Source organism: Populus trichocarpa, chromosome 16, assembly GCF_000002775.5.
Source record: "Populus trichocarpa isolate Nisqually-1 chromosome 16, P.trichocarpa_v4.1, whole genome shotgun sequence".
Taxonomy (NCBI): Eukaryota; Viridiplantae; Streptophyta; class Magnoliopsida; order Malpighiales; family Salicaceae; genus Populus; species Populus trichocarpa.
The window spans coordinates 10,378,746-10,391,254 of NC_037300.2; the positions used below are offsets into that span (position 1 = coordinate 10,378,746).

Genomic DNA, 12,509 nt, shown 5'->3' on the forward strand with positions numbered 1-12,509 from the left:
TGATGAAACGATCAACTGATTTATCTATTAGTTCAATCAAAAGGTTTTTCATCAATAAATATATATCTCTCTCTCTCTCGTATGGTTGACAAGTCACACTTACATCAATTATATTAATGTCATTACTATTCATCCAAGGAAATAACTAATTCAATGCCGACATCATATCCATTTTAGCTAATAAACAAAAGCAAATAAGGTAGATGTTGAGCATCTATTTACTCCTCCAATCGTTCTAAAAGACTCTAAATTAGTTTATTACTTAGCCTCCTCATCACACATATCTCTAAACATAGACAAAATATATATTCACATACACATGCTTTCACCTACTCATCACCTAGCTAGTCCTTTTTATTGGTTTCATCATACTATTTTTCTAATATTTTAACCTCTTCCAAACATCTTATTCCCATTTGTATAGATTTACAAGCATTTCTTCATCAATTCCCCATGGTTGTCGAGTCTTCCCAGCATTTCACAAGTATTGCTTTCATTTTTTACATGATATTCTTATAACATAATTTATTTTAAATACCTCAAATGATGGGTATTGAATCAAAAGCCAATATTTATGTTATTTAATATCTATTACATTTATACACTCAAGATTTTCTTATTAATTATTAAATCAATCTCATTTGTACATCCTCCCCCCCTTATTCATGCATTGTTTTTGATATAATTGGAGTAGATAATTTTCAAGCCAATTCTTCATCAACATCAATTCCATTTTCAAGCCAATCTTAAATGATCAATCATATCACACACCATTAGGTGCCATGAAAACCCCCATATTACCACTTTAATCACCTAGCTCAGCCATGGCTGCCTCGACAACCCATACTCATGTATCTTGAATCGTCATAATAATTCAGGTGGTGGTTGTCACAACAGCCTATATTCACACTCTTTTGGGCATTAAAACAGCTTTTAGACACTTAAATGTAGGACTATTACAGTAGCCCTCTTGAGCCCCTTTTTATACAACCCAAAACAATCATAGAGTTCATATATTTCTTCACAGAACTACTGTTACATGCACATTCTACCGCCATTATGAATCACAACAAATTTTTATGGTATGTATACACTTGCACACAAACCAATTTGGTAGCCATTCAATCATGTTCGCATTCCAAAGTCTCCCAACTTTCATACATAAAAAGGATGAATTTAACATAATTTATTAGTACTCAAACTTCTCATACATTTCAAGTAATATATATTCATAAAACTATTATTATTATTATTATTATTATTATTTCTTTAAAATTGATTTACACAAAACATCATCGTTTAGAACTCAAACTGAATCATTTTGCTTTAGTTTTTACATATCATTTACTTTATTTCTAATATTCTTTCCAATTATCATTCACCATTTAGTTAAGGATGACTTAACCCAATTAACCCACTTGATATCTTTATAAATATTCTCATCATTCTATCATTAGCACTGACATTTCTTTACCATTACTTTTCTCATCACTTGTATTTATAAGTCTACTAAATTGGTTTGTGTATAAGTGTATACATACCATAAAAATTATAGTATAAGTTTCTTTATAATAAATCTGAAAACAATATTTAGGTATAAGTTTCTTTATAATAAATTTGAAAGCAATATAATTTGTTTTAAACCATTCGATGAAACGATTGGCTGGTTTATTTTGTAGTTCAATCAATTGACTAGATCAATCTAAATATATTCATATTTCTAACTCATTAAGATTTTATCAAAATTCTGGCAAAATCTCCTTCATATTTGGGTCATCCCAAGTGTCGACATGAAAATCATATTATATATAATAACACTTCATAATCACAAACACCACAAGCTCATCAACCCACTTTTGACTCAATCATCGTGGATCTCATCTTCTCATATCTATCATTCTGTTATTTATTCTCATCAATTCATCGCACTAAGATATTTATTAATTTCACATCCATCACAATAATTAAAAAATCAAAACATTTACAATAAATTCTACATCAACAAACACTTGATTGTGTGTGTGTGTCCTCCTCAAATTACAATGACAAATATAATAATTATGTAAGACCTTAGTATTATTAGGTTTTAAACAACAAATATATTATATCACCTTAATCAATCAATGATAATTGTTAGTTTAATATAAGGATATGTGAATTACATTTCAAAATAGAGTATCCAAATTACAATCTACAAGTTTGATGTTACACCTAATAATCCACAATTTCATAATCTACATGAAAGCTATTCTGCAGATTACCCCTGGTGAGCCTATGAGTTATATGTAACAAAGTCAATGAATTTTACTAAGTCACAAGTTAACATCTCAATTAACACATAAAAGGAAATAATCAACTTTTTATCTAAACAATGTTTTAATTCATTCTTTATAATCATCTAATTTTGTCTTTATATAATTTTATTAAACCCTAAATAAATCTCTTAATATTTATAACTCACATAATTGTTCCAACATTTTCATATCGAAGCCAACAATTCAACACTCTCTTTTGAGTAATTATTATTTTAGCATAGCTATCTTAATTCCCAATCGGTCCAGTAATCTCATTCGAAAAATAATAATATGGTATTCCTCGTGAATACCAATTTCTCTAACAAACCCATGTTGATTACCAATTATTCTGGCATTTCAATTCAAAAGCCAATAATCTGTATCAATCAATACGACCAACCCATCTTGGTTGCCGATCAATCCGGCATTCCTTAATAAATACTAATCAACCTAGCCAACCCATCTTGGTTGCCAATCAATCTGCCATTTCTATTCAGAAGCCAATAATATGATATTTCTTAATAAATATCAATCAATCTAGCAAATCCATCTTGACTGCCAATCAACCTAACATTCCTCTTCGAAAGCTCATAATCTGGTATTGGTTAATGAATACCAATCAATCTGGTCAACCCATCTTGGCTGCCAATCAATCTTGCATTTCTATTTGAAAGCCAATAATATGGTATTCCTTAACGAAAACAATCAATCCGACCAACCTAACTTGGTTGCCAATCAATCCAGCATTCCTATTCGGAAGCCAATGATCTGGTATTCCTTAATGAATACCAATCAATCCTACCAACCCAACTTGATTGCCAATCAATCCAACATTCATATTCGGAAGTCAATGATCTGGTATTTCTTAATGAATATCAATCAATTCGGTTAACCTATATTTGTTGCAAATCAATTTGGCATTCCCATTCAGAAGCTAATAATCTAGTATTCCTTAATGAATATCAATCAATCCGGCTAGCCCATCTTGGTTGCCAATCAATTTAACATTTGCATTTGAAATCCAATAATTTGGTATTCCTAGACACATGTCATTAATTAGCAAAGGTTAGCAAAGGTTACAGTGGTTGAGTTATATATCCAATTCTTTACCTGATCAAATAAAATATAAATTAAAAAGTAGAAAGGAAATGTTAACATTCACTTCAAACTAAAACAAAATTGGTTTTTGAATGTGACTTTCACTGTTCATGTAAAGGCAATTGTCTATTCACCTCATTATAATATAATAACCAAAATTTTCGTTTCTAGTTCCTTGAAAATTTCTTTTTAATTGAACTATGACTATCTTTCTTTTTTATATTAAAAGTTAATTTCTTATGTTAAAAATAAACTTGAATCCTATTAATATTGTAGCACATAGACTTATGGAGTAGTTAATACTAGATTCTTGGCCCCTGTTAAGCTGCGATTTAAATAATTTTTTCTAACATTAAAAAAGTTGTAAAAATGTTAGAAAGTAAAAAAATTCATTGTATTATAAATAAAATATATTTTTAAAATATTGAGATAGTAACATATTGGACAACATATTTTTTTTTTTAAAAAAAATTGAGATAGCGATACATTGGCTTAACCTGGGTCAACCATGATTGTTCGATGAAACTTGCAATTCAGGGCATAAGACTATGATAATTTCATAGAACCCAAATCAAAACAAAATAGGGAGTTCAATTTTAATCAACCAAATATTTAATGCCAAGAAAAAAAACATTAATAAAAAGGATAAAAAAAGCTATATTTAAGCAAACAAAAATATCATGAAATGACTATATCATGCTTAAATTTAAGCAATTTATTTAATTTAACTAAAAAATAAAATTTCTTTTTAGAAAAGCTAAATTTAATAAAGAATGACAAATAAAAAAGCTGAGATAACCCATATTATTTTTAAAATTAGTGAAAAATCATATAAAAAAACAAATAAAACAAATAACATAGATCAATCTCTAATTAACTCAAAAATTAAAGGATAAAACTAAAAAAATATGAGCTAAAAAAACAAATTAAATTAACCTTGGCAAATTTCATAAACCGTGGTGATTCAGAAAACACCAAGGAGGGGTTTTTTTATCACCATTAGTGTCGCCGTATGCACCATTTGAACACATTAAGGCGACTTACTTCCTAACGTGTCAATGTACATACCAACTACCTTTTTATATATATATTTATTAAAATATTATATTGCTCTCAAGTCAAATAATTATTACAAAAAAAACCAAGATGAGAGTACAAATAAGCCACTAGAGGCAAGCTAAAAAATTCTTGATTTTAAGGGCAATCCAATCATTTAACAACGTGATAAAAAGTGAAATTTCATTAAAAAAAAAATAGATACAAATTAATTAAGTTGTTTTAAAAAAATATAATAATAATTTTACTATTTCCATCCTAGCATGCTAGGTTTAGGTTTTTGTTACAAAAATAAAACTGAAAGTGACAAACTAATACACATTGAATGGTATAGAGAAATATAAGCTTTAAGCAATCAAAAGGCCTAGAAGTGAAGTGAATCATAGCATAGCAGAAATCCCAAACAAAGGAGAGATACCGAGACGCCAAACTAACCCTGCAAAACCCTCTGTATAAAAGGGAGTTAGCCAAAACCCTAACAAACTTATAAACTTAAACCCCAACATTTCTCACTCAGCCAGAGCCACTTCTCTCTTCAATCAAAATCTCTATAAATGGCCTTCAACTCTGTACTTCGCCGAGCCTCGAAATCCCTCTTGCCTCTCGCTATCCGCGCCGTGGGAACTCCCAGAACCTTCCACAGAGCTATCCCCGCCGTTCTCTCCGTTGAAAACCTCCGAGACTTTCTTCCATCTTCGCATTTCTCAACAGCTGCCACCGCGCTGAAACCAACCGCCGATGAGAATCTCATTCGAGTCCTCGGAACTGAGATCGAATGCGTCGAGGAACCCCACGATGTCAGTTTCTTTCCCCATTTTTTTGAACTTTATTCACCAATTTATTTTAATTTTTTAGTTGCCTATTTTATATTTGATTCTTATTTGATGGTATGATTTTTTGTTAGTTATGCTGAACATAAATTATAGTCTTTTTTTTTTTTTTTTTTTTAATGTGGCTTAGAATTTTGTCTGCTTAGTACTTTTATAATTTTTAACTTGAGAGGGATTTTGCGTATTTTTTTTATAAGTCTTGAATTTTCAAGCTTTGTGCTGGTGGAGAATAAATTGTGAAATCTTGATGAGAAATAACAATTTTTTTTAATTAGAGCTTGTGTTTTTAGTGACACATGAACATCTTTTAATGATTGCGTAAACAGGTGGAGAATATCTCGAATGAGTTTCCCTTCAAAATTAAAGATAATCCTGGAGAGAGGACCATTTTGCTAAGTCGAAAGTTCCAAGATGAAACCATCAAAATTGAAGTCGACATGCCTAGTATTTCAGATGATGATGATAATGATGATGATGATGATGCGAAGGACGCAGATGTCTCTAGCATTCCGTTGGTTGTGAGTATTACCAAGGGAAGCGGTCAGTATATGGAGTTCTGTATCACTGCTTTCCATGATGAGATTTCAATTGATAGCTTGTCAATAAAAAACCTGGAAAATTCTGATGAACTTGCATATGAAGGACCTGACTTTAAGTAAGTTTATTATGTTCAGAATGTGGGACGTTTGGTGGATTTCAATCCTTTAGTGGATTCTCTTTTTGTTAATTTCTGACTTTGTTTTCCTTTGGCAGTGATTTGGATGAGAATCTGCAGAATGCTTTCCTGAAGTATCTTGAGATTAGAGGCATCAAACCTAGCGTAACAAATGTTTTGTTTGATTACATGGCTAACAAAGATACCAAAGAATACTTGTTATGGCTGAAGAACGTCAAGAATTTTGTGGAGAAGTAACTCTGTGGAGAAGTAACTCTTTGAACAAGACACGACCATTTCTGGATTCGCCCGTGTATGCCGCTAATGGTGATATCTGCGTGCTGTTACTGTAGTGATTTAGTTTTTCCTTTTGAAATGTTCTTACTTCTGGACCTGGATCATGTTGATGAAGGAACTAGTATTGAAACTCATGTCAGGAATATGAGAATGGCAGATAGGGTGCAAGTTCTATTTCATAAGCTGCTGTCAAGTAATAGATGTGAGACTTAAATGTGATCATGATTCGGGTATCTGATTATTCTTTCAGTCGGGTCTGTTTATCTCCCAATTTGTTTTTAATAAGTATGCAAATAGGTGCTAGAGTAAGTCTTGATACACGAACAATCTTATTGCTTAACAGATTTGGTTCTGCAAAAACTTTGGACCCAATTTACATGTTTTATGCCTGGTTTATCGTTCACTTACTGGAAATTTTCAATCCGATTTCGCTAGCGAGATCCATTTATCCAATGCGTGAGGTATTTGGGGAAAAGAATATCTAGTAAGATTAGCATTACTCTTTATTTGGGGAAAAGTTATGCATGAAGACTCGGAATCTGCCGGCAACTCTGACTCCGATAATCAAATACATGCACTTCTATTTTGCTTTGCGTTTGTTTTCTAGAAGTGATTTCCTACTCACAAGGAGCCCAGTTTTGAAACGGTGGTGGGTAGGACTGGAGGAATTCCTGATACCAGATCTTCTCCATTGATAAGCTGTCCCAAAATTACGTTTGGTGGTTTTAAGGCAGTAAGGAAAGTATTTTCTGAATCTAATTAACTCTCTAATGCTATAATTCAGAGCTTCCAACTACACGGGTATTCTTTTTCAAAAAAGGAAAATGTCGAAACATTTTCATATTTGTCATCATGTGGAGATCCAGTTTTCTTGCCGTGAAGATCTAGGAATGAGATCATCCATCCATCCATTCACTCAATGCATCAAGAAATTTACTTTTCTCCCTGTGTTTTGGGCATAACTGACCACTAAAGACCTGGTCTCTCCCCCCTGGTAAATCGTATTCAGTTAATTGCCTCCAAAAACGTCCACTCCAAAAGGAACAAATCCATCTTTGATACTTTGTTTCAAAGTATTTTTAGAGTTATATGCGTGTAGCAGAAGAAAATGGAAAAGGAAAAGATACATGGACCTCTATATTTTGACCTGAATACAGGTGCCAAAATCCCATCTGTTGGACTAGGGACATGGAAAGCCCCACCTGATGTCGTTGCTGAAGCTGTCAAGTTTTCTGTCAAGGTTCTCCTTTTCTTACAATCAACTCCATACCTTGTTTCCAAACTATTCAATATTAGTACTGAATATGTACTAATTTTGGTTCCAACTCTGTGCAGGCCGGCTACAGGCATATTGACTGTGCTAAAGTCTACGGTAACGAAAAGGAGGTACCATCTCTTACTTTCATGTAATACGAGGCCAATGAATTAATTACCTTCTGTAACACCAGTTTGAAGACACCTGCAATATGTTTGTTGTCATTCCTGTTTTTGGGCCTTTGTAAGAAAATGGAGATAATCCCTGCCTTGTGTTAATGTAATGCAGATAGGGAAAGCGTTGAAGGAACTGTTTTGCACTGGGGTAGTGGGACGCAGTGAGATGTTCATCACATCTAAGCTCTGGTACTTTATTATATTTTTCTGCTGCTTACTGTTCTTGATTTGGTCTTTAACTGAAATTGCTTTCTTATTATTACTGATTACAATCAAATTTTGGAGTTAAGAGTATGCATGATCTTTAGTTTAGGACTCTGATATTGGCCTAAAGCCGTCTTTACTTAAACAATCATGTCATGATTACTATTATGAATTTTTCAGGTGCAGTGACCAAGCTCCTGAAGATGTATCAAGGGCACTGAGCAAGAGTCTAGAAGATCTGCAACTTGATTATATTGATTTATATCTTGTAAGCATGTATTATGCATTCATTGGTATTCGCAAATAGTGACGACATGATGCTTCAATGACAACTAAGACTATTTTCTAGAATTCTGAAATCAGAATTGGCACAACGAAGAATGTACCAACTGACAGTAAATTCTAAAATATGGCATTGCTTTACAGATTCATTGGCCATTTCGGACAAAGCCAGGCTCAAGTGGATGGGACCCTGAAGTCATGGCACCTTTATGCCTTCGAGAGACGTGGGCTGCAATGGAGGGCTTGTATGCATCAGGTCAGGCACGAGCGATTGGTGTCAGCAACTTCTCGACTAAAAAGTTACAAGACCTCGTTACGTATGCTAAAGTGCCACCTGCAGTTAATCAGGTTGAGTGCCACATAGTCTGGCAGCAGCCTGCTCTTCACCATTTTTGCAAATCAACTGGAATTCATCTCTCGGTAATACACTAGACAGTCTTTTATCACTGGATTTTATCCTTAGAATCATCTTGTTTGGTAAGATTCAATATTCGAATTGTGTGAATAAAATCTCTCTTGCAGGCGTATTCCCCTCTGGGTTCTCCAGGATCTTGGATTAAAGGAGAAATCTTAAAGGAACCGCTGCTGGTTGAAATTGCTAAAAAACTTAACAAATCGCCTGCACAAGTAGCTCTTCGCTGGGGAATTCAGAGTGGTCACAGTGTTCTTCCAAAGAGTGTAAATGAATCAAGGAGCAAGGAAAACTTGAGCTTATTTGATTGGCATATCCCTCCAGATCTCTTCTCAAAATTCACAGATATCCACCAGGTAAGATTATATACTTGTAAGCCGCTATGAGGAATATTTATAAATTTATCTACTAACTATCTGGTGGGTGCGTCAAGCAGCAAAGGCTCCTCCGAGGGGATTTCGCCGTCCACGAAACTAATAGTCCGTACAAAAGTCTTGAAGAATTGTGGGATGATGAAATATGAGATGACATATCCTCTGGTGATCTGCATTTGCATGTTATTGATCTCTCTTCAGGAAAACAATCCCACATGCTGAATCCTACCTCTCGAATTTTGAGAGGCTACGCGGTGCAGTAATAAATGAAGCTGAATATGGTTTACTTGATCCCTAATTTGTTTTTCCCACTGTATCAAGACAAAGTTCATATTTGGCTGTACTAGTTGCTTAGCTGCTTATCAATCTCATCACCTTACAAATGAAGTGTTTCGATCTAGAAATTTGTGTGGCACATAGAGCCGCGTCATTATCCATCGAGTCAAATCAAAGACTACACAGAAGACTGGTTGTAGGGAAATTAGAATGAAAATAATTCCATGCCTTGATACTGGATTTTCTTTATATTCTGTTGTTCAAAAATCAGATCCTTGACACATTGCACTGATGGATGGCCGTAAAGATGTCGCTTGCTAGAACACCATTTGCTTAAGAAATGCAGTTTTTCGTTTTTTCAGCCTTGCCATGCCAACAATTAGTTTCTGATAGCTCGTCAAAAAAAGAAAAAGAAAAAAAGAGAACTAGTTTTTGATACAATGCTGCAGCTGTCTTCTCCGACAACACATTCACTTCGCTATCGCAATCTTTTTACATGGAGCAGATCAGCTTGTATTATTAGACAAATAGTTTTGAACTATACATTTCACACAGCTGGAGGGGTGAAAAGTTTGCCTTTCGAAGTGTGAGGCGGCATTTGCTTTTCTAGTTTGTTCCCAAGTGAAAAAATCACATGGCAGTGCCATGGGAAGATCATAAAAAAGAAAAAAAGAGGCATCTGCTCCGATAAAAACTTGAGCATTGTTAATGGCGTTGACTATATATAATATGCATATGCCACTCCATCCAAATAGTTTTGAAACAACTTGACAACAAGATCATTCAAAAGTCTGGTGCTACCACCAACTGATCGTTAACAATGCTAGGCTTGCTACGGACTACGAGCATGAATCCAATTCCATGATGACCTGTTCGACCATCCAAAATTGGAAAAAATGCAGCCATGTTGATTTCAATTTATGGGAACATCACTCACCTCTGTTTCAAGTCCAAATTGGGCTCTATTGCAATTAAATTATGAAATACAACAGCACAGACATCAACTATATGATGGCATACATCACCGTAGATTTTCTTTTGAAATTACGTACCAGTTCTTCAGGGCTAATGATTTGGCACCCATCATGCTATAGGAAAATCCTGAGCCAATAAACCTTATCTATAACGCCCAACTACTTCATGATCTTCTGCAATGATCTGACCAGTCCGAACACTAGACAAAAGGTAGGAAGACAATTGGAGAACTCATTTCGTCAAAAAGTTCACCGCATACATTGAGAAAGCAAATACCACAGAATACAATGAAAAGAGATGCCTAGATACGATATCACAATTTTCATAAATAAAAAATCAGCCACCAATGTTGCCAGTTTTCATTGCCGACATTATATATTGTTTCCGTGGCAGCTAGAAATCTCCGCCGCAGCTTCCAGCTTCTTTCGTTGCTCTGCATGGGATATAAGAAACAGTTCATTCAGGTAGGCTTCTAGATCAGCAACTGCAACTTTTTTTCGCAAGGAACAAACTTTCAGGGGTCAAGTTCTTTTCAAAAGGACAAATGATGGAGAACCATTATTTTATATCCATCACATTTCAAGTTCCTATGGTTGATAGTTATTAAACCCGGCTCAGGAATTGACCCGGCCGAGAGGCTGGGTCTCGGGTTTTATGGGTCAACCTGGGTTAACCTGGGTCAACCCAGATCAACCCGGAAATTCACTCATTTTTCTTTCTTTTTGAAAGCTGTTGACAACAGCTTCAACACGAAAGTAATATTCCCGTAGATTTATAATTTACCTTTCCTAGCCAAATGGCTCCAAAAGGCAAAAGCTACGGGGAATGCCCCACATTACAATTTAATATATTTCCTGTCAATTAAAATTTTTGAAGGAAAGACACACAAAACCTAAACTTTTCCCTGTCTCTACCAAATAAAACAACAAGCCGCTGCTCCCCTGCTTTTAGATTTTCTCTCCCAAAACCAGCCAAAACTTCCCTTTTTGCTTGGCCAAAACAACTGCCATGCCCGACTAACTATCAAAAATTGAAAGATAAAAGACATTCTCTTCCTTCTTTCTTCACTCTCGTTCTAGAAGGTATTCTATCAAGCAACAGGAGACTAGAGAGCCACGACTTCCTTCATCCCTCTCTCAGTCACCCCCCTGGTTTTTTGGCCAAAACTAGAGAGCCCCTCCTTCTTCTTCCCCACCCGCCTCCGTCTCTTGGCCAAACCAGAACCGCCGCCCACCGACACAGGAGACCAGCTCGACCAGCCTCCAATGACAGCGTCCCTCACTCTCCTTTCCTCTCTGTTGCTGCTAACAACAACTCATTGTAGAGAAGATGATGAAATAAGAAGGGAGGCTGAAGGACAAAAACCACATTTGAAAAGGGGAAAAAAATCGGGTCTCGTCCGGGTTCGTCCGGGTCATGGGTTGACCCGCCGGGTCGACCGGGTTTTGCCAGGTTGTTGCACCAGTCGGTCTTTTAACAAACCCGAACCGGTTCAGGTCCCGGGTCGACCAACCGGGCCGGTCCGGGTTTAATAACTATGATCAAAACCCAAATCCAATCCAAACTAGAAAAACAAAATTACAAAACCCTAATTTACTTTACAACAAAACTCTGCCACCAATCTTGCTGGTCTTCTGTTTCTATTGTTTCCCTTAGCTGCTGGCTATCAGTTTCATCACTGTTCATTGGCAATTAGTGGTCCTGCTTCGTTCAAATTGGCTTCTAGATCAGTAACTAACACTTTTCTCAATAAAAATACTCTCTAGAGTCAGGTTTTTTTTATTAACGGTAATAGATGTATAAGTCAGCTTACACGTATATTTCAACTAATTTTTCAAGAATCTAAAATTAATAACAATATAAATCTTTAAGAATCTTAAAATTTATGATACTTGAACTAGTAAAAGTCAAATACCTTATTTTTAAGAAGGCAAGAATGATGGAAAGCCCAAGTCAAAAGAAATTTAGGCTTTGACTAAGATGAGTCCATCACTAGGCTGGAAGCAAAGGCAGTTATCAGAAGGGTCAATGAGTAATAAGGAAAGCTAATGACATCAGTGGAAATATTAGGGGTGATTATTTTTAGTTCGGTTCGGTTTTTATCTAAAAAAATAACCAAACTGAAATTTTATAAAATATAAAAAATTAAACTGAAACGGATTTCAACCAACTTATTTTAGTTCAGTTCAGTTCGGTTATTTTATATTAAAAACAAAAAAAAACTATATTGTTTTTTGGTTTTTTTGGACTTTCTAATGAGCTTGTAATTGATATTAATATTATCTAATTTTATTACAAGATTCTTAATTTTTTTAGCACTGAATA

The 12,509-nt window shown here is 34.7% G+C and overlaps 2 protein-coding genes across 2 annotated transcripts; both read left to right on the forward strand.

Moving 5' to 3' along the window:
- Positions 1-4,805: 4,805 nt before the first annotated feature.
- On the forward strand, positions 4,806-6,590 carry LOC7468828 (uncharacterized protein At2g39795, mitochondrial). The gene is made up of 3 exons (XM_002322884.4): positions 4,806-5,245; positions 5,605-5,933; positions 6,032-6,590. The coding sequence occupies exons 1-3, from the start codon at positions 5,003-5,005 to the stop codon at positions 6,189-6,191; spliced, it is 732 nt and encodes a 243-aa protein (XP_002322920.2). The 5' UTR covers positions 4,806-5,002; the 3' UTR covers positions 6,192-6,590.
- Positions 6,591-6,960: 370 nt separating this feature from the next.
- Positions 6,961-9,458, forward strand: LOC7486524 (NADPH-dependent aldo-keto reductase, chloroplastic). Its single transcript, XM_002322885.3, has 7 exons — positions 6,961-7,470; positions 7,566-7,616; positions 7,774-7,850; positions 8,046-8,133; positions 8,292-8,567; positions 8,670-8,915; positions 8,996-9,458. Exons 1-7 carry the CDS (start codon positions 7,339-7,341, stop codon positions 9,080-9,082), a joined length of 957 nt encoding a protein of 318 aa, XP_002322921.1. The 5' UTR covers positions 6,961-7,338; the 3' UTR covers positions 9,083-9,458.
- Positions 9,459-12,509: the final 3,051 nt, after the last annotated feature.